The sequence below is a fragment of the Pocillopora verrucosa genome, chromosome 8, assembly GCF_036669915.1.
Source record: "Pocillopora verrucosa isolate sample1 chromosome 8, ASM3666991v2, whole genome shotgun sequence".
Classification (NCBI taxonomy): domain Eukaryota; kingdom Metazoa; phylum Cnidaria; class Anthozoa; order Scleractinia; family Pocilloporidae; genus Pocillopora; species Pocillopora verrucosa.
In genome coordinates, this window is record NC_089319.1 from 8,586,580 (window position 1) to 8,614,070 (window position 27,491).

At 38.9% G+C, this 27,491-nt stretch overlaps 1 protein-coding gene across 2 annotated transcripts; it reads left to right on the forward strand.

The window, feature by feature from the left end:
* Window positions 1–3,898: 3,898 nt before the first annotated feature.
* On the forward strand, window positions 3,899–27,202 carry LOC131793193 (3'-5' exoribonuclease HELZ2-like). 2 transcript variants are annotated; one of them, XM_066171391.1, is made up of 32 exons: window positions 3,899–3,948; window positions 4,383–4,559; window positions 4,843–4,879; window positions 5,310–5,407; window positions 6,140–6,238; window positions 6,854–6,905; window positions 6,986–7,051; window positions 7,156–7,248; window positions 7,511–8,701; window positions 8,837–10,021; window positions 10,956–11,109; window positions 11,484–11,673; window positions 12,254–12,361; window positions 12,901–13,469; window positions 13,882–14,320; window positions 14,413–14,723; window positions 14,956–15,226; window positions 15,491–15,934; window positions 16,298–16,376; window positions 16,493–17,734; window positions 18,088–20,714; window positions 20,805–21,022; window positions 21,372–21,454; window positions 21,911–22,039; window positions 22,313–22,495; window positions 23,142–23,428; window positions 23,842–24,168; window positions 24,671–24,895; window positions 25,415–25,574; window positions 25,794–25,961; window positions 26,278–26,368; window positions 26,403–27,202. In XM_066171391.1, the coding sequence occupies exons 2-32, from the start codon at window positions 4,416–4,418 to the stop codon at window positions 26,428–26,430; spliced, it is 11,298 nt and encodes a 3,765-aa protein (XP_066027488.1). In that variant the 5' UTR covers window positions 3,899–3,948; window positions 4,383–4,415; the 3' UTR covers window positions 26,431–27,202. The 2 variants fall into 2 exon arrangements, with proteins under 2 accessions (XP_066027488.1, XP_058966583.2); XM_059110600.2 differs by having other exon boundaries at window positions 26,278–27,202.
* Window positions 27,203–27,491: the final 289 nt, after the last annotated feature.

The following is a 27,491-nucleotide window of genomic DNA, read 5'->3' on the forward strand; positions in this document are numbered from 1 at the left end:
GAATATCTTAAGAACGTACATGGCGATGTAATAATGTTTGATTTTATAAATTTAGTGTCACTCAGCTCAGAAAAACTGTAATGAGAGTAAAGGAAAACTAAACTATTTATTGAGTGACTTATCTTGAATTATAAAGCGTAAAATCCAAACTATTCGAGCACGCCTGCCATCTCAGACTGGCGAAGGAATGAAAATAAAATCTCATCGAGTTTGTTCTCTTTTACCGGGACTTTGGTGACTCCTTTCTCTTATCAATTTTGCTGACTGGTGCGTATTTATACTCTACCTCAAATCCGTAAAAATAATTTTCATCGGATAGCAAACCATTATCAACTTACGAAACGTGCATAGGCAGGAATGTAAAATGCCTGATGGATCGATAATACTTTGAGTACTCTTTCGTTACTTTCTACTAATCATCAAAGCTGTAAAAGAGTACTCCTGTTTTTTAACGGTATCTTCGGCTCCATTTATAGCGTGTCGTGCATTTAAGGATCGTTATTTTGTTAAAGTGGCTATCAAATATATTATTCAAAACTGACTTCGATGGATTTGAATACGGTTTTACATATCACTGTATCTCGATGTCAACGGACTCCCAAAGAGAGGCAATGAGGTGGATATCAAAGTGTTCCTGATTCGCTGTCTTCATTCCGATTTTATGAGCTGCTGATGGCGGAGCAGGACGAGAGCAAATGTGTCTAAAACTTATACGAACTCATTATGAAGAAGAAGTCTTTTAGGTGTATTGCATAGTACCACTTTACTGCCTTAAAATTGTCTCCTTGAATCATCAACTGGATGATTCAAAGGGACAATTATGATGATGGTCGGCGTTCTGTCAAATTTAGCATCAAGGGTTAAATTGAAGCTTTGTAGCATAAACATGGTGTCTTATCGATCTTTACAGTAAGCGAGCGTAACAGACAAGGTTGAGATAGAGTCAGAGGTTTCATTTTTTAAATCATTCAAATCATAATTTGACGAGTATCAGTAAAAATGAAATAAGCTACCGGAGATAAACGTGGAAACTGTGGCCTGCAACAAAACGGGTGTGAGATTAGGGAGTAATAATTTGAAATTGTATGTTTCAACTGACCCAATCCTGACACATATTAAGGAGAGGCTAGTTGTTACTATAAATTGAGATTAGCATGCAATTCCCTGCAGCCCGAATATGAAGCTGTGGAAATCCCTTTTGGATATTCGGGCAGCTTTGAAGGTCTCAGTATTGTAAGGACTTTTGATAGCAGAAACGTACTGAAAATATGGACACCCCTTGAGTGACAGCTACCGTGCTAAAAATGTCCCCAATTGTTATCTGCTTGTCAAGGGAAAAGTTTTGTGTGAGTGCCTTTAAAACAAAAAAATAAGTCGTACCCGCCCTTTAACAAGCACTATAAATAAAGATATCTATAGAGAGGACAAATTTGGATACGTTTTCGCATTTTTATTAATTTTTTTAATCTCCCAGTTTAGACTTAACTTTCATCTAATCTAGATGATGCACAAGGTGCATATTACTCAACCGATGATGGGGAAAAGAAAGGTTCAGTATCAGTATACAACGCACAAAGGATTTGACAATTTTAAGTAGTGCTACTTAAATGCATTCAGGAGACTTTAACGAATTATTTCTTGTTATTGTTATATTATTCCAGCGAAGATATCGATGACTCCTTTATTCTTCCTTTTTATGGTCAGATCCTAGTCCATCGCAATTTTTTCCAATGTTTTTATGTTGGAGAAGAAGAGAGTCTTCAAAATTAAAAACAAACAAAACACTTAGAACTACAACCCCGTAGTTATGCAATTTGTACGATACAAACCGATGCTGCCTCGAGCCTGTCCTTTTCTATTTTTGATCATCCACATTACTGTAAAACGGAAAATTGTGCCTAGACTCTCACTTTCCACTTGATTCCTGCTGGTTCTTCTTAGGTTAGTAAGTGTAGACTGTTTGGTCTAAGGTATTCGCCTCAAAAAGGACATTTGCCACTATTCTGCTATTCATATCTGAGAATTTTGATAATACCAAAGAATCCAGGCTGTCACATTGTTGAGAAACAGGGTGATGAAATAATTCCAAGCGAAGATGTACGAAAGAAGCGTCAATGTGTTATTAACAGCAGCGATGGTGGAGGAGCCAATCATGCCCCTTTATAGATATACTCTATCATTTCCGAAAGGCTCTTTCGAACAAAGAGCAGGGTGTTCACTAAAAATGGTAAGCGTAAGTCATTAGATAGGAATTCAGTTCTTTTATAGGTTTGGGCTTTTCCTCTGTCTCCATTTCATATCAGAAAATTCTAATTGCACTAACAGGGCAATTATCTAAAACGCTATTCAGGACAGGGGAGAAAAGGTATATAGCTATATTTGCTGACTCTTGTATCAAGTATGAATGTGCAATACTTTATTTCAAACGGTGTAGCTGTACTTTTACTTAGAGGACAAAAAACGAAGCTTACCTCTGTAAATTCCCAAGAAGCTATATTACACTTTATTTTTGCAGTTAATGAATGTATCGCCATGCATTTGGCACAGGGAATTTGTTTACATGTTATGTATTTTAATTTGTGTTGTTGGCTCGTTTGTGTGTTCTAGATCTATATGGAGATATCGATATACTTAGATTGTTTTCAACGGCCCCATTTAAACCAGCTTAAGCTGAACTGGGAAATCCATCCTGTTTTAACATTACAATTAAATGGATAAAAGTATTTTTATATGACCAGCATTTCTCTACTAATAGTTAGACAAAAGGTACAACTAAAGCGGAATTATTCATTCAAATTGTCACTTTGTTGGTTGGAACTATGTCAAAAGTCTACTGAAATTCAGCTCTTAGTGATTGTGTAGAGCACAGAAAATCATCCGATCTTAATGACTTTGTTCTTGCTTTGTCAGCCATTCAGTGGCAAATAATCACAACAATCCGAACCTAGCAAAATCAGTTTACATCAAGATGAAAGCAATTATTTCCCTAGAAGGACTATCCTCCAGCTTTTCCTTTGGCACTGTGGTACAAGCATTTACTTCCAAATGTGAGTGAAAGTGAGCATTATTTTTTCGCTGCAGTTTATTAATAGGCAACATATGTTTAGTACGTTTGTTCGTTAATGATACCCTCCCTATAAATATAGATCGGTAGTTGAGGTCAAGATAAATATTGACGAGATCGAGACAAGATTCAGTCTCAGTTCTTATTTGAAATTAAATCATTCTGTAACTACTGTAAAATGATAACAATAATAACATTAATAATAATAATAATAATAATAATATCGCTTTGATGAACCACACGATGGTTTTTAGGTTAATTTTTTAAAATATTTTTAATGAAAACAAACCATGTTTCGGATGAAACATCATCCATCGTCAGTTTCATCCCAAACATGTTTGTTTTCATCAAAAACTATAAAAAAAATGAACTTTAAAAGCATCATGTGGTTCATCAAAGCGATATCTTACTTCGTGCCGCTACGAAGGCTTAATAATAATAATAATAATGATAATAATAATAATAAAAACAAATAATTCTCTGGTTTATCATTTCTACTTGGTTCGTGGTTTTTGTTTTCGTTAGCTTTCTTAGTTTGTTTGTTGTTTGGTGTTTATAAAGTGTGTATTTAAGTTATATTTTAGCAATGCAGGGACGATAGCACCGTGGCGATAGAACTGAGAGTGAGGGAAGGGAATGGGCATACAAGAAGCATTACTGCTTGGGAGCCTATAGATTTTAAATTTTATAGTTGAAGATATTTTCCTATTTTCTCGGTTTATATCTTCTCTCAGTAACCTTCTCCTTTCCCCACATTTCCATCGTACCGCCCATTCAATTAAAAATACTCGGCGATTAATCTTATTTCTAACTTCATTCAAGTGTGAGAATCAAGAGCAGCTTTAAACGACCTCAAAGAGAAACTGACGGAAGAGTTTAAAAAGGTCAGTGTCATGCTTAGGTCTTCGCTGGGAAAGTTGTTCCTAAACTGAAAGTGCCGGTTATTCATTCGAGGTCTGACCCAAACCACGGTTTTACGCAATCAGTGGGCCTCAGGCGTTCTTTCTAAGAGGGTTCGTTTAATTAATAGATAACTGTTAGCTTTCGACCCTCTTGACACTGTTCAAAAAATAATTGATAAAACATTCAGCTAAATTGAGGTTAGACTCTATGAAGTTAGACCATTAAAACCAAACATTCTCTGCAAACGCTGAGAAGATTGCGAAAATATCTTATTTCTTTTTTATCAGCATCCCGGATTTTTTATCACGAGATTGTCCATGACCACCGTCTCCTGTCTCCTTAATTTTGCCGAACGTCAATCATGTGATGAAATTAATTTTCAAAACGCTGATTCTTAACTCTCTCTTTCGTAAAGGATGAATCTGTCATTGACGAAGTATTATTTGAAATGCTCTCTTTCGCCCATGGAATGACAATGGATCCAGATACAATTGAGCTAGCCCTGGAATGTTACACTGAGTTATTGGACTTACTAGACTTCCTAATTATACCCGAAGTCCAACTTAGACAAGCTAAATGCCTACTACAATCGGTAAGACCTTAGACTGCCATCTCAAGTTGAAGTATGTAAACTCGACCTAGATCAAAGCGGGCAATCCCGAACAGGAAAGACGGGCCCACCTTTCCAGCTCGGTAACTAATCAGAAACAGAAGATTTGCTCCGTATTGCCCACGGACGCTGCCAGCGATATCAGAAAATTTCGTATTAAGTATCTATCAAACTACATTTAATTTTTATCTTTAGACAAAGCAAGAAACTTTCTTAACTCATCTTTCTTAACCTATTGAAATAATTACTCAACATCTTATTATAGGGAAGATGCGATGAAGCAAAAGTGGCCTGTGCAAAAGGTACGGTTGGCAGAAAACTCTTTTACTTCTTTAATATCTTGAGTGATTTGCGTTAGTAAGGTTAACAAAAAGGTAGTTTTAAGGGTGACCAGTCACAAGCGTGTTATTGACATAAATTCTAGACTTGCGAAGAAAAAGAAAGTCCTATGTTGTAATGATGGAGCAACCCAGCTCTTTCACTGTGTTTAACGATATCATTAACTCTATCAGTGCCAGATTTGGTACGTACATATTGAATCCGTACATATTGAATCCATGGCCATAAATGAAATTCCTTGTATTCGGTGATATATCGGAAGCCAAGAAAGCATCCAAAATACACAAATTGTTGTTTTTTACCAACATTTTTATTGCTTTGCGTCCCTTTTTTCTTGGTTTAGATTGATTTGTTATGTTTGTTATTTATATTTTGTCTTCTTTTTTCTTACAGTCCTATGGTTCGCAGGTGATAACGTGGACGCTTTGAGTCTAATGGGTGAAATTACACGACAGATAAGAGAAAGAGAACTGAGACAAGCAAAGGAAATGGTACATATGCGACAGGATTTGTAGATAATTGTCGTGAAAACATTGTATGGTGCACTTATATTTCCTTACTCATCCTCTTTGATACCGAAGGCCACCAAGGGCGACTTACTATTGATAATTGAATTATCATGTGGTTTCAGTAATGAGTACTTTACTTTACCGAGTAGGATTAAGGACTATAGCCATACCCCCATCCTGGAGGGCCAAAGACTTTCCTTTTTTCGGGTATGTCTTGCTACTATATTGCCGGTATGGTTAATGAATAAGGGAGACTGAAATTTAAGCCGTCGTGGTTCTCAGTTATTAACCAGGAAAAGGCGATAGTCCGTGATCAAGAGCAATTAATTTTTTTATTTCTTTTCATTTAAAATGAACATAATAGATGGCTTTTGTACTATAGATTCTATACAAAACAAATTAGAATTCCTTTAATGGCAAATATACTCTTACGTTTCGCCGAAGTATCCGTCATTACTTGCATCAGTGCATTTGAGTGACTTGCTAATTATAAAAAAAATTAGAGTAAGCCCTTGAAACCTGTCTAATCTACGAGGGGAGGCTGTTTTACTCAACGATTTCTCACCTCCGATGAAATGGTATCTTTCGAGCACACCCTAAAAATCCTTAAGGGAAAAACCTTCAAGAGCTTGGTGGTATGTCTCATAGCTCTTGTGAAACAAATATGTTCCTGAACGTAGATCGCATTAATCCTTGATGTTTTTTTTTCAACAGACAGAATTACAAGGCACTACAGGGTCTCCGTTGGAAAAAGGAAAGGAGAAGAATGTGGCCAAGCTGAGTAATTATACAGATGAACAGCAAGGAGGTGAGGTGAGAAATTCGTGGCGCCTTAGACAAACTATTGCAGGAATATATCACCTTTTACTGCGGGTAGCACACGAAACTTAGTATATCTCGATGTGTCTTACACAAAGATATAGGTCAGGAGAAAATAAGTGACCAAGGGAAATACAGAAAATAAGATATTTATCATACGACTTCTACGGCTCCGCTCATCTAATCGTTTAAAAGACCCTTTTGAAAACTAACGATCAAGATAAAGCCGTCCGGCCTCGCACAAACACGGTACTTTTACTTTTCCCGAGAACGCGAAGGAACTGAAATGATAAACAAAATTGCAATTTTTAAATTAAATTAAAGTTTCCTGATCTGACCTGACGAAAGACAGGAGAAATTCTCATCGTAGAATCTACTATGCAGTTTTCCAGCGGGCTTCCTTCTCAAGCATGTGTGTGTTAATGCCCATATGATAAGATATTCATTAATTGAGCTCGATCAACCGGATGGGAAAATATTTGGCTACTCGTTACGACGCACAGACTTCACTGCGATCGATCTGTGTCTTCTTACCTCGAGACAAGTATATCACCGTCCGACCCTCCCATTCAATCTGTAATTAGGTATTTCATCATATTTTACTTGCAGCGGCAAACTGCACAGAGGAAGGAGGAATCTCCTTTTCATGTTGTTACAAATGGTAGGGCTTAAGATGTTCTTCTTGAATCATTGATACTGGCATGGTAATCGTAACTTATTACGTTACCTTTATTTCTACAGCGGTGCAAAAGAAGAAGGAAGATTTAGATCTAGCACAGGTCGAAAGCGTGAACACCAAAGAACAGGGTATCATGATCTTTCTTGACTGGTTTTCCTTCAATTTTCGTTGTATTTCATCATTCAAATAAAGGATTTCTTTTTCACGTTCATTAAGTATTATTTAATTAAAGGAAATAATCAAAGGAAAAAGAAGAGAAATAAAGAGAAGAAAAAGAAAAAGAAAGCGAGGAAAAAGGCTCAGAAGAAAAGCGCAAGTTCCCCAGGTAAGAAAACTAACGCGTTTTTCTGTATACATTTGAATATATATTTAAACTGTGTTAGTGTTGATGTAGCTGAGGAAATCATGTCAAAAGGGAAATTCCTTGACTCATGGGTGACTTTATTACTGCAGTTAATTCATCTATTTGTTTTCTAATTTACTTAGTGAAATTCTTTTTAGTAGATTTGGACTCATTTGTGTCCTTTGTATCTTTAAAAATTTCGTATCATTTCTGTAACTAAGCGATTTTGTCACTACATTATCAGATCTACCACCGGTGAGCAGCGACATCAATATACCATCTGATGAAAGCCTTGACGAAGATGACTCGCAAGCGACGGATTCTGTCATTGGAGATCCAGATATAGGCTTTGGCTCTCTCAACATAGTCACCTCACCGTTTACACTTAATGTTACTGAAGTCGATGGATACGAGGAGTCAGACGGTGAAGAGTTAATTCTTACACAGAATACTCGCTGCCTAGGGCCAACAACAGGAAATAAAATTTCCTCAGATTGTAAACAGACGTTTGGAGGGACAATTTCCAGTCTTGATTGGATTGGCACATCTGACGAGATTCCTCGGTCATCTGATCTTGCTACCAGCAAACAGCCGAATTCTCAGCCTATGGAGGAAAAACCACTTATAACACAAAGGAAGAGCTTAGGATTCGGTGATGCAACGTCGAATGCTTTAACTCCAGTGACAGCTGAAAATGTTAAACCAATTGGTTTAACATCTCAAACAATAGTTGCATCGCAGGGGCAGACGACATATGCAAGTGTTACTTCTAGAAACCTGGTCCGCGACATGAGCCAAACAAGGAGTGAGGCGAAAACATTTAGTAATTATGACGATTTTCCGACTTTGGATAGAAGCTCTCTTCAGGTATCAGCCAGCTCTTCTAGTGCTGTCTGGAGCAATTTAAGAAAAGCTCACCAACTTCCAAATGAATCCACTCTTGTTAGCGTATACTACGACCAATCACTCAGGAAAAGTCCTGTTCAACCAGGTAGTTCTACTGTTTCTTTCAGCTCTCCCCGACCTGAACAGTGGCAAAGGTCCTTAACGACAGCCCCAATTATCCAGGGTTTTGAAAGCGGTGGAATAGCAAACACGACTAATGCGTCGACTGGTTCAAGCAATCGTGTACCCATTCCTGAAAAGGTTTTTGTTGTTTGTGGCCACTTTTTGAGTAAAAGACCTTTGTGTGACTACGCACAGGCGAAGACCTGTCAATGGTGTGAGGATCGTAGCTTGCTACATTACGCCATCTGGAATGACATCCACCATTGCTGGCAAGTAATAAGGCCATTTCCTGTGGGTAAGATTCCCCCCAACGCTCTCCTAAATGTATGCCGGCATTTTGCCATTAAAGTGTCCTGTCGAAAGGAACCGTGCTCTTATGCTCATGGGGAAATAGAGAAGCATCTCTGGGAAAAGCAGCGAGAAGGCAGTAAGTGCACATTACTCTTTAAAACTCAGGGGACTGAGAGAATTTACAAAGCATGTCAGAGTTGACCCTGGTCATGCATATGTCATTTCTCAATATAATTGACCTGTTTATTTATTATTATTATCTCGGAAATAGGCCTTCCCACCCCTAAAGAGAGTCTACGAGTGTTACGATCTATCAGCGGTCCAGCAACTGCACAGCACCTTACACAGGAGATAGATACTAGTTTCTTGCCGCTCCAGACGACGGTAATTATAACAGAATGTGCTACGATGGCCTCTTTCACAACTTCCACAGGAAATGTGTACCCTGGCGTTGACGCTGTTACATCCCAAAGCAAGATTGCAAGTCTTCAATTGAGGCCTACCACTGACGTTCAGTCAGGTAAACCCTCGACATTTAGCCATATCTCAGCTACACCTGTAATGTTTGCACCCGAAGCAGCTCCAACAGGACCCATTTCCTACCAAAGCCCCACTAAAGACGGAGTTCACACTGCTTCTCCTCTTTTCTCCAGCACAACAGCTATGGCATCTGGTGAATCCTCTCTGCCCCTTCAATTTTTACCTGCATCCGATGTAAGGATTCAAGAGGCGAATTCTAAAGGAAATACATCATGTACGAGCTCCCTCGCAAAAGAGACAGAAAATCCCATTGCACCCATCGCAGCCTCTGTCAAACCTACTAATATGATGTCAAAAGTACAACATGTAGGGACTGTCATGTCTCATACCCAAGGAGCAGAGAGTTCCACCGCTTCCACTTGCTCTTCATCTTCGGAGAACACTGAGATAATTTCTACTCCAGTTCAATCGTCTGCGCAAACATCCATCAAGACCTCTCAGGGCGTTAGCCAAAGCTGTATTCCCTCCGAAAGTACTGTTGCGGAACGCTCTACAAATTCCCAATCTATCACTTGGTCTAACGTTCTCAAGACTCCTGGAAGACCTTCTACACCGATTCAAAAGACGACTGCCATCCCTACAAACAACTCTTCCAATGAATATAGAAAAGTACCAGCTGGTGTTTACGTCGTGTGCGACCATTTTCTTAAAAAAAATCTTCAGCGGGCGGCTAGTGTTTCCCACAAAGACAAACCTTGCAAAGGCTGCGAGAAGCGGTCAAAGTTTAAATACGCTTTCTGGAGTGTCATTTGGAAACGATGGCAAGAAATAAGGCCCTATCCCAAAGACGTGAATATTAATTTTGCATTTAGGGTATGTCGTCAGTACTCCAAACACGAACGCTGTCTTAAAATACCGTGCTCATTTGCCCACGGTGAGCAGGAGAAAACCATGTGGACGATGGAAAGAGAAGGGGGTAAGTGATATCAAGATACTCACAGTTTTATTTTCGGTGAGGATTCATCTTCTCTATTTCCTTTCTTTTCGCAACTGGATTGTTGTTGGTAGCATGCGGAACGTTTCGTACTTTATTACAATCATTTTGAAATCAATGGTGATCTTTGCAGTCTCATTGGCTCTCGTTGGTCCGATGAATTCACATATCGCACCACTTTATGCTCAAAATCAAACACAAAATTTTTAAAAATATATTTATAGATAAAAAGTAGTGAGCACCACACAGCAAAAGATCTTGTCAACTATGTTTATTATTCGACCGGTTTCGACTGATCACACAGACTTCATCAAGGATTTAACATTTAACACAATTTAATTGTGCTCGAAATCATTTACCGTATAAGTCACGTTCAAATTGGGGTGTGAACAACAAAAACACCCACAAACAGGAAATGTTACGCAAATCCAGCGTAACAAATTGGAAATAATACGCGAATACAGCATAACAAATTGAGCAATGTTTATTTTTGGAGCTCACGATTTAATATTAAATCGTGAGCCGCAAAAAAATTAACATTACTTAATTTGTTACGCTGTATTTGTGTAGCATTTCCAACTTCTCAAATTGTGCTCGAAATCATATGATTAGCTATACAAATTTCACTCCACTGAGTTCAACTATTATGATTGTTATTATTATTAATTCCTAGTTAGCGATACTTGACTGCACTACAGAAGACATCAAATTTGCCATATGTGATTAAGTCCTATGTGCTTTCAAAAAGCCAATGCAGCCATAGGGAAATATGCCCCTGATTAATTGAGAATGTGATCCTAAGCATTGCTCATATTGCAGACAAAAATATTTCTTTTCTTAGCGATTCTATTTAGTCACGAGGTCAAGAGTTAAATGTTAAATCTACTATGTTTTCTATTTTCCATCATGCAACTAGTTCTTCCTACTCCGCGGGAATTTCTTACTGGGTCATTTAGTGGCAACCCATCTGCTTCGGCCGAGAAGTCCTCAGCAATGCACCTTTCCTCCCAACTTCTTTACAGACCTTCCCCCCCAGGAGTAACAAATGGCTCCTATGGATTATGCAGAAGGTAGGATAATTTAAAGCTTGTATTAAAACGACTACGATGATGACATGATTTTTTAAGCCGGAACCAAAACTTTCCTAGAAACCAGTTGCATTGATAAAACGTAAGAGCCTTTAGTACTGATGAATAATGTACTTCAATACTCACCCTAAGCCAAATATAGTTAAAATTAAAAACACTTTGCACCTTTGAATACCAAATTGAACAAAGTATCAAACTATTTGGCAGTATTACATCGAAAATGTTATAGATTGAATGTTCTATCGATGTTTGATTGCACTAAAGAAGACCTCAATCGATGTCAGTGGACTTATACGACTTTTTCTTGGAAACAACAGCTTTTCTCACAAGGTTATTTTGTCATATCCCATTAACAGTTTCCACACACGTGAACGGTGTAGATTTGGTAGAGGGTGCATCTATGCTCACAGCCAACAGGAACTGAATGAATGGAAACAGGAGTACGATAGAAAATTAAAGGAGAAAGCAAAGGAAGATATTAAAAAGAGAGAGGAACTGTTTTCTTCAGAAATGGCATCAAAATTCTTAAAAGCGCCTCCAGAAGACGTAAGTCTCTTATTTCATGTTGGCGTTACTGATAAGATTCGACAGACAGATGCTAAATTTTATTTTTTCAGCTATCACAATGACAACTCAGATATTGAACACTTGCATGTCAGGAGAAACGACAAAAAATCTAATCTAAATTTTGAAAAGATACCACATAAATGAAAAGCAAATTTCACCCCTAAATGTACAAGGGGAAAAATTAAACTTAAATTAATCCAATTGAAAATTTTGTGTTTCTGAAATACTCACCCAATTATCGTAGTTTAGAAAATTTCATGATTTAAAAAAAAAGGCGTTTAAATTAATGCAATTCTGACTTTCAATCAGGTGGAACGGAAAAAAGAAATACTTCCATGCATTCGGAGCCTCTTTTGTTTGTCTCTGGGTTCCACTATAATTGCAAGTCAGGATGTAATATAGAACACAACACATTAAAACAAAATAGAATAAACTTATCCAATCGAGTGTGTTTGTTTATCCAAATTGTCGATTGCTATCAGGAAAAATAACTAAAATTGATAATCATAATTATATAATTGATTTTTTAATATCACATTTCTCTTTTTAACATCAATAGCAAGTGGAATGTCTGCCTGGAGTTGAGGTTATTTGCTCACCTCAGGAGCTTAATGTAAAACTTCGGGACAAAGAGCAGTTTAAGTGGATATTTACTCTTAGCTTCAAGGTAAGTAGACATTATGATGGTGAGGTCATAAATGCATCAACCAGAAAGTCGTAGCTAAAGGTACATTTTAATGTGTCTCAATACAAATGATACCTTAAATATATTTATTGAAATTACGGTCTTTTTCTTAACTCGACTTAGCATGCAGCAGTTTCTTTATTAGAGTTTAAAAAAACAATGACATCAAGCTAAAAAATGAAAACTATGGTTTTGATCTGTTAAATGGCAATGAGATTTAGAATAATAGCAATAATGATAATGAAAATAATACCTGATACCTTAAGTATATATTTTAAAACAACGATCTTATCATTAAATTTACTTAACAACAGTTCATGTATGGGCTGAAATATTTTTGTTAGGAAGGATAAACAAAATATGTGATTAAAAATTTTTAGTTCGTAAACTGCCACCATTCCTAAAATTGTCCGAAACATTTAGAAGTCTGGTGTATAGATGCGGGTACTCCAATTTAGAGTTCAAATGGTGTACCTTTGAATTATTTTCAAGTAATGTATTGTATGTCATCAACTTTTCAGCCAGATGAGGTAGGATCGTTGCAGAATGTTTTTCTCCTCAACCGATACCACAGCTGTTATCACTTATCAGAAATTCGTGTTGGCTGCATTGAAGAAAAGCGTGGCTCTGAGACGTACAAGCTCTTATACACAGCCAAGCTGGAAGACTCTTGGTACAAGTCTCCAAACTCAGAAAGACTGGTTGGGCGTGTAAAGGTGGCTCTCGCAGTCTCGTTCGAATCTTCTCTGTATGGAAGCTTTGAACAGTTGGTTTTATTTGACTTTGGGAGGAAGCCCTACCTAGTGAAAAAACTCAATGCTGATGTTACGAGTGAGTCAAATACACTCCCCATCGCACGAGAGCATCTCGCCTCGCAGGCGCCAGCAATATGGGACGAAAGGTCAGTGGAAGTGGTCAGATTCAACCAGGCAACAAGAGAGGCTCTCAAGGCAGAACACTTGCTAAGGAAGTACAGTCTTCCTAGACAACTAGAAATTGCTGATGAGTTTCTGAGCCCTAAGATCTACAAAAGTGTCATGCATCAATTACTATTTGTGGAGGAGAGGTTCATGAAAGAAGAAATATCACGGTACGTTCTAAGAAGATTTTAGATATGCTTCAAACTCAATGATCCATGACCAGGTAGGTTTTTCTAGCAGATATTCTGCTCTCCAGTGGGGCCTAAAGTTGGTGCATATTAAGGGATAGGCGTTTGAAATATACTGATCCATAATGGGTCGTCTTTACAAAATAACGAAGGCTCTCGTCTATTCCATTAAGAAGGAAGGACAACGCATGAAGAGTTGGCTATCATAAAAGCCCTTGAAGAGTCACAAGAGAGCTAAACGCTTACTAAATCAAATATGAAATGTAATGGCATACAAAAAAAATAATTTTATATCACCTTAATATTGGTGGACGGTGAAGTTGCCTAAATTGATGATAAGAGTTTGTTTTTGTTTTTGTTTAATTTTTTTTCCTGGTCGCTTTATTTTGTGTAGTTACACCTTAAATAATGCCCAGCTACATGCACAGCGGAATATCTTCAACGAGATAACTGGAATGAAGTTTGCTGTGGATGGCGAATTGTTTGGTGTCCTCCGTCTGCAGGAAGAAGACGCTCTTAGACCAGACGATGCAGCCGGTCGTCTCCTTTATCGCAACATCAATTCTGTCTGGCTGCAACTGGCCGATAGTGGATCTAAAACGGTTTACGAAGCTCCAGTGGAGAAAGTGGAGAGTGAGAGCGTTGTTCTAAGACTGCCGTCCAAATTGTGCTCAGACCTAAAGCTACATGACACCTGTGATGCTGCCGTTAATGCTCAGTTCCAGCTGAATCGGTTGCCTCTTTGTCAGTTGCACGAAGCTGTTGAAAGACTTACCACAGGACAGTTACGTCTCATATTTCCGGATCCAACTGTTGGAACTCTCATAAGCGAAGTAAGCATTCGTATTCTAAAGGTGTGCTTTGAAACCTTAGGTCGTTTTCCAAATATATGTAGCATAAACAGAAGGGAATGTTGAAATTCCAGGTAAAAATTCGTTGGCAATGGCTTCTCGACAAGCGTTTGAATACAAATCAAAAGAAAATCATCGAAAGGATTGCTTCCCTTGAAGACAATGCCCTCCCTCTGGTCGTATTTGGTCCGTTTGGAACGGGAAAAACATTTACCCTTAACCAAACCGTACGTCTTTTGGTACAGCTGGACAAATCCCACAGAATTCTGTTATGTACTCATTCCAATCGGGCAGCAGACATCCACGTGGAATTGTTGCATGAGTATCTTACCAAGAGTGGAATACCTGCAGCAAGGCCTCTAAGGGTTTATCAGCCAATGAGAAGGTAAAGAGAAAAAACGAAAAGAACCAAATCAGTTTTTATACATGTCCTTTATTTCTCATGAGCGACTAAGTTGCAAAGAACCTGGAACGGCTGCCTGACGGCCCTATCGGACAAAAAGATGAAGTATGTGCATCTGATTTAAAAGAAACGACCATTGAAACTACATAGGTCATTTCACTATATGAACATGTATCGGTGAGTAACTAATCAATTTTTATTTCTCTAATCTCAGACTCGAAACTGCATCTGTGGTAGCCAGAAAGTATTGTTTGATCAAGGATGACATGTTTGTTTTGCCTTGTCGGGATGACGTCGTTGAGCATCGCGTAGTGATTACAACGCTGAGCACATCACAAGTGCTTCTTGATCTGGAAGTGCTGCACGGATTCTTCACTCATATCCTCATCGATGAGGCCGCTCAAGCGCTTGAACCCGAGGCCTTAAACCCGTTGAAGTTTGCGGGAACAAACACAAAAATAGTCTTTACAGGAGATCACATGCAGGTATAGATCTAGATTTAAGGAAGTGAACTCCACAGTTTTCTGCGGCGGCAATTATCATAGTTTTCTATCTGTTCATTAGCGTTAATGTTTCGTCCATTATCATTTTCATTTTTGTAATCATTATTATCTTTTTAACATCGCTAACATAATCTGTACGTGGGAAAAAAAAAACTAGTGGACTCAGATAAAACCTCAAAGAAAGAACAGTTTGCGTTATATGTCGTTATTTGAAGAGGTAACGTTCATACATTTATCTTACGATAGATGAGCCCAGAAGTCTATTCGCCTCAAGCGCGAAGTTTGGGACTTCAAAAGTCACTGGCTGAAAGGCTGTTCGACCTCTATGAAAAATATGAGGCTGAAGCACCCAAGAGGAATCCCAACCTAGATAAGGAATCTAATGTTATGTGGCTGACGGAAAACTACCGATGCAATGAGCATATTCTCAAGTTTCCCTCTGAAAATTTCTATGGTAAAAAGCTGATTGCTCGTGGACATGAATCCCAACCGGCGCACCCGAAGTACGGGCCCCTTTTATTCTTCTCGGCACGCGGTAAAGACACAAAAGAGCAAGAAAATTCTTATCTGAACACATCTGAGGTTTATGAAGTAGAGAAGAGAGTGAAAGAGATTGCCGATAGTTGGCCTGCTGTTTGGGGCCCCAAGATTCTGTCTGATATCGCAGTATTGTCTTCTTACCGTTACCAGGTTAGTGACTTTATTCTTCAGGAAGAGATTTTACTAATGATAGGAAGTTGCAAGAGTATCAGTCCGTGGACGACTTCCTCTTTTTCAACTGATATAGAAGGTAAGATAGAGAAGCCTTGCGAAGTTCAGCTCTCAAACCAGCTTTTCAACCTTTAATAGAAAAATGCGAGCCTCTCGTTACTTCCATGCTTTTGCCTTCACCAGGAGGTCACAGAGATTCCAATTCACCTCTTTCTTGCCTACAGAAATTTAAAAAGCGTTTATATTACTCAAATGATCCGAAATTATTATCTATTCTTGCAAAGAAACTTATTGACTTAGATTCTAATTCCTAATTGAAAATTATGTATACTCAATACTTAGGTCCAAGCTATACGAAAAAGCTTACGAAAGGTAAAAGATCTGAGGGATGTAAAGGTGGATACAATCCATAACGTGCAAGGTAAGTTCTCTCCTATTTTTAAGTCATCCAAGAAACATGAATAATAAATCGATTTACCTACTTTAATTTTTTGTATCCCATTTATCTTTCATTTGATTGTATATGTTTTTTGTCAGGAGAAGAATTTCGGGTGCTTTTTATCAGTACCGTGCGCACATTTCATACCTGCAAGCCTCAGCAAGAAGAATTGCGTAACAATGGATCAGGTCAAAAACTTTATTGGGAGTTTTTGTCTGATCCAAAGTTACTTAACACAGCCGTGACGAGAGCGAGATGCATGGTGGCAGTGGTTGGCGATCCTGTCTCTCTTTGCACAGTGGGAGAATGTCGAGGAATCTGGAGAGATTACATCAAGAGATGTGATGATGCTGGTGGCCTGTATGGGACAACAATGAAAGAGCTATCAAGAGAAATAAGCGCTTCTATTGCCAGTGTCCAGCTCAATCCTTCAGCTGAGACATTCATTCCAACTTTCGTTCCAAAGGCTGAGAAAAGCTTGGGTGCAAAAGCGCCCGAGGACAAAACAATAGAAAGTGCCCAAAAGGACGTTTATGTAAAGGTGATAGAAGAGAAAGGTGTTGGGAAAGTCCTGGAAACGAAGAGCGACACTCGAGAGGCAAATGGCCAACAAATCCTGAGTGAAGGATCGACGGAAAATGATGCCTTGGACAACAAAGGTCGACCCATTCTCATCCTTAAGGATCAGGATCGGGGTGAAGAAGAGCCTGACGACGGCAATGCCGACTCAAACGACTTTCAAGATAACCTTCTAGAGGACGAGACAGTATTTCCGAGAGACATGGACGAAATAATTCAGGCATTTGTCCAAAAATGTGAAGAAACACTGAAAATGGACGAAGAACGCAAATCAATTTTTGACGACTCCGAATTCCCTTCTCTTCAAGCGGTGAAAGACTTGAAACAGCGACCAATCGAGCGCGTACAACACCCTACATTCAAGGGTGGTGCTGACATAAAAGATCTGTTCCCAGAGGTACGAGTTCGTTACGGCCGTATTGAAGTGCGCCTTACTAACCTTGGCTTTTACAGATCTCCCTCTGAAAGAGCGAAACGAATCATAATTTCCTCAAAGCAACAGGATTTTCTTGATCCCTCTGTCTTGAGGCAGCTGGTTGCAGACGAACCTGAGAAATACATTGTCTGTAATCTTCGTCTTAGTCCCGAAAAGTTGCACGTGGGTTATGCAGAGGTAGAAGACACCAAGACGCCATCCATTCAAATCAAAGGAAAGCTCCACCGAGCATTTGATAGAGACAAAGTTGTTATAGAGCTAGCCGAGAGTAAAGCTCGCTCAAAGGCCGATGAAAGTGAGCCAGCAGTCCAGGGAAGAGTTGTTGGTAAGATGATATACCTTTCTCCCTACATTAGTAGTCTTTGAATGTAGTTATAATTACCCTCCACAAGCTTAGTTAAGATTGTTAAATATTTCATTAAACCATCGAAATCCGATTTGTTGAGAAAACACGTCCTGCATCCTAGTTAAAAAACAATCAGATCGCGCAAATCGAAAAAAGCATTGATCGGTAGTAGCCACAAGAACTCTCATTATAAATTGAACCCATCATTTTTGAGACTCTTCCATGATATAAAGACGTATGATAACAGCTAGATCAGTAGATGACATCAGAATATTCTTATAAGTAATAAGACGACCGGCTTTAAACCTTTTTAAATTTCTCTTGTGATTCAGGTGTACTTGAACACATAATTAGTCCACACGAACGTCAGTTTGTGTGTACAACAGATTACGCAAATCCTGCGGTGATGGTGCCCATCAACAAAGCAGCAACTAAACTGGTCAACCTTACAGACAAAACCTGTGAGGATATTCCAATGTACAAAAAGGATCACAATGGAAGAGCCACAAGGGTAAAAATGTTTAAAAGAGAGAAAGTCCTTAGTGGGAAGTACCTCTTTGTTGTTAAATACCTTCAGTGGAGAAGAGACTTCTGCAACCCTCTTGGTATCGTTGTGCGACCTCTATCCAGAGGACACGACTTGGAAAGTAGCATGGAGATTGCATACGCTGAGCACGGGGTAAGACGAAAATTTAAACAACAGACCTTGAGATATGTGGATGAGAACTTTCCCCCAGGATGGACTATTCCTGAAGTAGAACGTAATAATCGCACCAAGATTTCTGATGCCATCACAATTGATCCACCCACATCCATGGACCTTGACGATGCTTTGACGATAGAGAATATTTCGCCTTCCAAGTTCCTATTAGGGATACACATTGCCGATGTCAGTTTCTTTGTCAGACCAAACACTCCATTAGAAGAGGAAGCATTCTCACGTTGCACTTCATATTACCCCCACAACGGACATGAAAATATTCCCATGCTTCCGCGCCAACTTAGTGAGAATTTTTGTAGCCTTCTACCTAATGAGGACCGTCTTGCAGTATCGGTTTTCGCCACCATAAGCGAAGAGGGGAAACTAGTCGGTGAGCCACAGATAAAACGCACAGTTGTTCGATCCTGTTGTCGTTTGAGCTATACTAAGGCTCAGATGATCATTGATGAAAAAGATGCTAGCACATCAGAAATTCCAGAGGAGATAAAGGGGAAGGTTAGACGGTTAAGTTCCTTAGCACAAAAGAGTAGATTTCATCGCCTCCGAGATCGAGCATTCGATCACTGGCAAAACGAAGGAAAAGACTTTGAAGCCCACGAGCTAGTAGAAGAATGGATGATTCTAGCAAATGAGGAAATCGCAAAACTTTTGTCACAAAGGAACTCTGAATTAGCACCTCTGAAGATACAGCTGCCACCAAAAGATCACAGACTGGCCGAATGGATTCAAATGTACGGCAAGTATACAAGAATGTCACTAACGTTATCCGCAACTTTCACGAAGGAAACAACAGACGCCACCCCACTAGAGGCTTTTCATGATGAAGGCATTAAGTTTAAGATCCAGAGGCAAGTTTGGCGTGCGATATGTCAAGCCGCCGAGTCAAACGATTTACCCACACTTCAATACCTGATTTGCAACGAGAGTAATCACCCACAAATTGCCACAGCTGTTTCACATTTTCGACGTATACAGTCTAAATCTCGATGCGTTTGCGAAGGCGATCAACCACCGGAGAACATTTGCCACTACTCTCTCGGAATACCTCGATACACACAATTTACGTCGCCAATAAGGCGGTATATTGATATCGTGGTGCATCGGCTACTAATTGGTCTCGTTTTGACGTCTTCCACCAATAATCACCCCAGCAAAGATGAAGTTTTAAAGGTGTGCCGACGTCATACATTTATGCAAGACAACGCACGTAAATTTGAGAAGTATTGCAATAGGATCCATCTGGCCACTCAGCTCCAGCAACGGTGTCGTGAGACACGAGTTTTCATTGAATCCATTCAGCATCAGTCCTTGCATCTTCAAATCTTAAATAGAGAAGATGATCTCTTGGCTACTACGAACAAAACAATTGCCCTTCGTCACCTTAATTTACTGACCGTGGATGAAAAAAAAGAATATCAAGGTGAAGTACAGTCGATCATTCTCAAGTGGAAAATCAGAAAGTATATGGCGCCAGATTTCAAGAGAAACACCACAGAGTTATCCACTTCCAATTACAAAGGCACTGACGAAGTGATCGAAATTCCTCCTGATGTTTGGGTTTCTGTGTTGGATATGATTCGAGCTAACGACAAGGAGAATCTAGTAACCACCATCAAGAAAATGCAAGAGAAGCTAAGCGCGATGCCTTCCAGTCGTAGGAAGGACACCTCAGCTCAAACGTCTTTTGGCCAGGTGCATGATATCCATTACAAGCATCCTCATCAAAATGACGAGGCACAACCGTCATCTGAGGCAACAGTAGACCATTTTTACGAGAAGAAAGTTACACTAAGAAAATACGATTTCCTGTCTGTGCAGCTCTGTCCTCACATGATACGAGGAATCCTCGAACCAGATGTCCAAGTATTTAAGGTAGATGCTCATCTCAATGTCTGCATTGAACACCGTAAGTATCCAAGGGAGTCATTTTCGCACACAGCGAGACACCAAGCATCAAGGGAACGGTATGAAAGTATCGACGAGTACGTAGAAGCTTGGAAACCAGTTATTGCGATGGAGGCAGCGACAGAAGCGGTAAAGGAGAATGATGGGTTCACCATTGAAAACCTTAACGTGCTATGGAAACACAAGGCGGATTCTGTAAGAGGAGAGTTTGAGCTTCCTTTCAGCTACTGTGATAGTCGTCAATTAAATTTCCATATGGGAGATCTCATATGTATCCGTATGTCTTACTGCGAAATATCGCTATCTTCGGTGGAAAGTGAAAGCCACGGAAAGGTATTTACTCTATCTTTATCTATTTACTCTATCTCAATATTCTTGTGCGAAGATGGCTTATGCTTATCTAAGTTCTTCCCCTTTCTACAGTCTTCCAAAGACGGTCTACATTCTGATTCAAGCGGAAGTGCTAGTGACTTTTGGGTGGCACACTGCATTATCAAAAGTGTTAAGTTTCTTAAAGAAAAACGGATGGTAAAAGTGAAAATGTATCTTCATCAATCGGCGTCAACCACACCAGAGGGACTTTCCAACGAAGAGGGCTACAGATGTACTCTAGAACTCATCCACAGAACACTTCCTCAAAGGTACATGAATAACCATACTCTCATGAGATACTTAGTCAAGATCTGTGCTCAGTTTCTGAAATAGTTAAATTAATCTTGTAGTCTAATAATTTCAAATAGCTCTGCGTTGACTGAGCATGCAAAGTAGCGGTATCTAAACAGTTATGCGGATCTTGAATAAAGAAAGCTTGATTCAACACTAACTATAACAAACTGCAACAAACTGAATTTATTTTGCAAAATTGTGTTAACTACTTAACCTTTATCACGACAAAAATATACCTCCACTGGTTGCCTAGTTAAATCCATGACTTACCTTATTACATCCTGGAGTTCTTGGTATGAATTAACTTTCATTTCAACTCTTCAGACGAATGTATGCAGCGCTGTGCAGTTTGAAACACTCATCTGAGCTAGTTCATGCCATTTGCAGAGGAGAGGAGCCTTCAAAAGGTATTTATTATTGAGAATTAGTATTTTTTTTATTCTGACCTTTCATTTACACAGTTACAATTTTACATTCATAAAATAGGTTAACAATGATAACAATTCGATATATTTAACAATCTTACGCAGTTACCCTATTTTCAGCGTAAGAAATTAAACAAATCGAGCCGGAGATCGTGGATGTGAGTGATTCCGGAGTCAAAATATTTTTTGCAATAGATAGCCTTTTTTTATCTTTTCTAATTTCTTTATTATTCCAAATAATATTTGTCCAATGCAAGTCTGTGGCGAAAGTTTCACGAAATTGTGACCACCATAGAAGAAGCTCTCGATAAAACTGGGAAGTGATTGTATAATCGTTAACATCATAGTTACAATTACATATATTACAAAACTTTTAGCTTTTTTAGCTTCCGTGCGATTGTTAACCATCGTAATGCTCTTTTTTTCCGTCACGGTTAGAAAGTTATGGCGAACTCCCCACAAGCCTGTTTTTGACACAGTTTGGATTTAAGAAGTTGAACACATATCAAGAGGCCGCAGTCAAAGAAGCACTTTGCCATCCATTCACGCTAATACAGGGCCCACCAGGTAAGAATATTGTGTATTTCGACGAAAGACTAAAAGCGATTAGGGGCTTAAGAATTATCTCGCATATAACCACTTTTTAGTTCGACTGACCATGACTTAGTGATGATGTACGGAAATAGTCTATGTTACCAGTATTCCATTACACCTGAAAAAATGCGCTAGCATACACATTTCTGAGCTTCATTACAAATGACAGCAATGACAGCTTGTCTGTGACAACTCACTTACAAGTACAGGTTACTTACAAACGACCAAAAAAATCGTTTTTCTCAGGTACTGGGAAAACCGTAACAGGAGTACACATCGCCTACTGGTTCGCGGAACAAAACAAGACGAAAAAGTCTTTGAAGCTGTTGAAAAAAGAGACAAGTGAAACTGAATGTGATGGAGCACACAAATCACCGCCTCAAGTTATTTATTGTGGACCGTCTAACAAGTCTGTGGACGTGGTTACAGGTGGGCTATGATAGGAAAAAAAGTCAGGACTTCTGTTTCATACGAAATCAAATCGCGGTATGGGACTCCATGAGGTTCCGCGGTAATTATCCACCGAAGGACAATGCATTCCAATAGAAAATGCTCTAAGCTAGCTTGATGTTGGTAGCTGTCGAATTTGATTGTAACATCATTTAATTTTATCAACTAGGAATATACTCACATAAAAAAGCTAACCTCGCGTTCAAGTTTGTTGGTATACTTGGAATAAAGTATTTAGCATGCGAAAAATCGGAACAGATATTGGCTGTTTTGGAAATGGTATTTTGTGTAGCCGCCTTGTTAGATCGCGTTTCCCGGTCTTTCACAATTGCTTCTCTTTTGCGCACGACCTCCCTAGGATTCTTGCTCACAAAAGAGGTATTACATAATGGTGATGATTGTGGTAACGATACTATGTCATACGGTTCAAAGTGTCGCCCAGCGGGAATTTTTTAATCGTTAAACGATAACTTATTCCGACAGTGTAAAAATGCAGCTGTCCTCTATCATTCAATTTTGATTTGGCCATGCAAAGCTTGAGTAATAAGTACACCGTTTATTTAATCTAAAATAAATTCCGCACAAATCTCAACAGCTGACATAAACTTTCATCTTCCAACCTTAGAGCTCCTTTTGAAAATGCCAGATTTAAAAGTTCTCAGAGTTTACAGTGATCAAATTGAGCAGAAAGAGTTTCCAATTCCAAAGAAGTTGAAGCCAGCTCGAACAACGAGGAGTGATGACGAACTGAAAATCTCCAGTGATCAAATAAGGTCTGTATCCCTTCATCACGTGATTAGAGGTCCTGAATGCCCTCATTCGGAAGAGCTAAGGAAATACGAAGAAGGGTTCGCTCAGTGTAAAGCGATGAAGGAAACTATAGGCCAAAAGGAAGTCGCCGATTACCGCAAGGTGAGAGATTTTTGAACGGTTTGACCTAGTGCTTCGATGCGAGAATAAAAGACAAATTAGAAAAGTTAACTCTGTTGAAGATATTTTAGCGCTTAAGTACGTGCTAGCTACTGGACAGATGGGAAGGCTGGTGATTGGTGGAAATTCTCTCCCATTGGAATGATTGAGTTTTCGTAATTACATTGATAAACTAAGGCAGTTTTCCTCTCATATAACTCTTTTGGAGAGACATTAAAAATCAGTGAGCGTTTTTTTCACAAATCGAAAACTTATTTTTACGTTCAAATCCACAGAGAACCTCCCGCAAAAGAAAAATAGTAAATCTGCTCCCAACTTTTCCTGTCAAATACCAAATACCAAATACCTTGATCACTTGATACAGATGATGGCTTTTTAAATTTCTTTCCCTCAAGGTCATTGGACTGGCTGAAAAGTGGGCTCTTCAAGAGTCTGGAGTTCAAATCATTCTCTGTACTTGCGCCGCTTCGGGAAGTCCTAGGATAGTCTCTTCTTGCGACAACATCCAGCAATGCATTGTCGATGAATGTGGCATGTGCATGGAACCTGAATCACTAGTGCCTATTACGTGTTCTGGAGCAAAACAAGTGGTTTTGATTGGCGATCACAAACAACTGCAGCCTGTAATACAAGACCACGTCGCAAAGACACTTGGCTTGAGTGTGTCGATGTTTGAAAGGCACTCTAAACGAGCTACCATGCTGGAACTTCAGTACAGAATGGTGAGATATTTTAGCAAAACACATTCAGGGCAATTATACATTCTACTATTCTAGGAAATGGTACTTTGATTGTCTTCGTTAGCTTCTGAGACACAGGTTTACCAGTCTAACTGTAATCCGCATAGTTTTCTGAATCATTGCCTCTGAAAACCCACTTATCTCTGGGATTAATATAATTTTTCTGTTGCTAAACAAGATATCGGTGCAAATACCTAAATATTGGTCACCGAAGGATGGACTTCGCAACTCTTTTATTGTTCGCAGTTTATTTGTCTTTCAAGATTTAACCTTAGCGAGTGTTTTAGTGTTTCTCTCTCTCTCTTACCTTTAAAAACTTGTAACATGAACTTGGTAACAATTAGGTTACTTTACTCTCCCTCCTTGAGTCTATCAGAAGACTTTTACCGTATTACACCCACCAGGAAAACAGGAAAACAATGCCATTTAATTTCTTTTTCTCTTAACAAAGACATTTTTTTAACCAGTGTGTTCTCATTTCTAGCATGATGGAATTTGCGAATTTCCATCGAGACAATTTTATGATGGAAAGCTACGTACAGCTGGCGTGGTGAAGTCACGTGCTCCTAGTCCAATTTCCTTTTGGCCTGCACAGAGGAAACTACCAATAGTGTTCTGTCACGTGGAAGGGCAAGAAGAGTCTGCTGCCATAGCAACCTCAGAGAGCAACGAGGAGTCCAAGAGAAACATGAAAGAAGTTCGTAAGGCAGTAAGTAAATTCTCACCGAACTTGAGAAAATTGGGAAGATTATGGGATAGGAAGCTCATGTTCTTTTGGTTCACATTTACAATCGCAAAGTAACGTGAGTATTTTCCAAGCCTAAGCTAAGATTTATTATCACACAGGAGAATTTTTTTACGTACCATGGTTAAATTACTATCAGATTTCCCAAAGCCAATGATTAGATTGATCTGTGGCCTTTTTTTTTTTTTTTTTTTGAGATGCAGTGGATTCCCTTAAATGCCGGAGACACCTCTATCCGGTAGACATGTTTTTTTCTGGGGACAGAAGCTGGTCCAGACTGACAAAATTCCTCCTAACACCTCCGTTTACATCAGAAATTTTTTTCAGCACGCTGACTTGATGTATATATTATTATGTATATCCCTAACCCTTCATCGTTCGATTGGGAACTGTATACCAGAGTACTCTTTGCTTTACTAAAGCTTTGCACGGCTGTAAAGTCAATATGTCTAATGATCACTTCCTCCTCTTTCCTCACGAAAGGTTCAAATAGCAAAGCATCTTGTTAACCGTTACGTGGCCCATGTGCAAAAGTCAGATGTGGTTATTCTGTCACCTTACAGAGAACAGCGAAGCAAAATCACTGAACTCTTAAAGGGAGCATATGAGGATATCAAAGTTACAACAATCACTAAAAGTCAAGGTAAGGCAGTAAATAGTAAATCTTGAAAATAAAACGGTATTTATATACAGTAAACGAAACCGTTACGTACCTCAACCGTTTAATACATACTAGATAACTCTGTGAAAAAAAATAGGGAGATCTAAAATTGAAAATAAAAGCGCACGTTGGAAGAAGGCGCAGTTCTAATGAAGTGTTGAATTTCGATATTCGATTTCTCCTTTTTCTTTCAAATTTTAGGGAGTGAATGGGATTACGTCATAATATCGTTGGTTCGATCCGTGAACCGTGACGAAATAGATCCTGAACCGTCCCTTTCTTGGCTTCGTGAACATCTGGGGTTCTTGACTGATGAGCATCAAATGAACGTGGGACTCACTCGAGCACGCAGAGGACTTTGCATTATAGGTGAGATATGCAGTTCAAGTCTTTTCAGAGAAGGTTGAGGTAGAGTTTTTAAAGCATTCTAAGATGTCGTTGGTTTTTGTTTACCAAGCTCTGCGATTAGTGCCGCAATTTCATCCCATCCTCTTAATCCTCCAAGATTTTTTTACCCTGGGTTTTCCTCAATTAACCCTTCGTAACATTTTCATGCGTTCATGCGTGGAAGTTGTGGAGGTAAACAAAGAAGTTTGTCAAGTTTACAAATAAAGCTCCATGATTGTAGGATAAGGCGCCATTATTCTATTGCTAGAATAACTCAGCCTCATCTTATTCCCTTTAGGAAACAGGTATCTCCTGGAGTTAGACCCAGCGTGGAAAAGCTTGATAGAGCACTACGAAAAGAATGGCTGTCTTGTGAACGAGGACTGGCCTCGGTCATAATTGAGTCACAGAAGTAAATATTTATTTAATCAACAAGACTGAAATATACTAAAGTCAGGGGAGAATTTTTAGAGAACTTTTTCAAGATTAGAGCTTTTTGTATTATCTTCCAGGGAGTGGTGGTTTTGTAGGACATGACCAGAAGGAAAGGAATGGAAAGGATTTCATAAACTTAGTGTGACGAGAGTGAGGGAATATTCCAATTTCTCTTTGAAGTCAAATTCTATAGCTTTTTTGAATATTATTCAAAAAATTAAGATTGTTTTTTTAAAAGACGTGTAAAACTAACTTGAGCAGGATATTGTTATCCTTTATTCATCGCTTCGACAATTTGGCGTCAAATGCATGCAAGTAGCAGTTCGCTTAATTACTTCAAATCAGAGGAGCAGAGCTGGATTAAAAATTAAGATTGACAATTATTTTTCTCAATCAAAAATGTTTTGTATTTAATCTGGGAGCAGAAGTCTTTTTAAAATCACTAAGGGCAATCATAACGCTCACGATGGATATTTAATACGAGTTTCGCTCTCCAATCTAATGCGTTCCTTCTCGCCTTATTGTGTCATCATTCGTTCTAACGAAGGACTAAAGCATTATCTACTCAGTTAATAAAACAAAAATTATTTTATTCTACTCCCTCACCGATGCAGACTAGAGGTCACCTAATCGCGAGTTACTCCTAAACAATAACGATGATGAATAATGAGCCTCGGTTTTGTCATTCACTGTGCATATTCATGGAGATATGCCCGTTTTCTTAACAATTTTTACTCAAGAAAGAGAGGAGTTTTTCAATCCCGCGGTCCCGACTAAAATTTTCTCACAATCCAGTAATCCCGACGGTTTATACCAGCCAGTCCTGATCATAAAACTTTTCTTAGTCTATTATCTCAACTTAAATGGGGCATTTCAGTGGGTGATGATTTTGTCAACTAGCATTGATACTTTGAAGATTTTGCTCACCATAAGGCGTAAGTTCATTTCTTTGCACCGAAACGATGACATCGTTTATTTAAGAAGTTTTCAAATTTTTGGCACGAATAACGTACGCTAGTTACGATAACGACTTCCTTCCGTTTAACTTCGATCACTGGAAAATGTTTTAGCAAAGAC

Coding starts and splice junctions, on each gene's coding strand:
- LOC131793193 (XM_066171391.1), top strand. CDS start 4,416: ATGCTCTCTTTCGCCCATGGAATGACAATGGATCCAGATACAATTGAG. Junction 15,935..16,297: donor TGTCTTCTTACCGTTACCAG/GTTAGTGACTTT, acceptor CTCAATACTTAG/GTCCAAGCTATACGAAAAAG. Junction 24,169..24,670: donor TGGAACTTCAGTACAGAATG/GTGAGATATTTT, acceptor TCTCATTTCTAG/CATGATGGAATTTGCGAATT.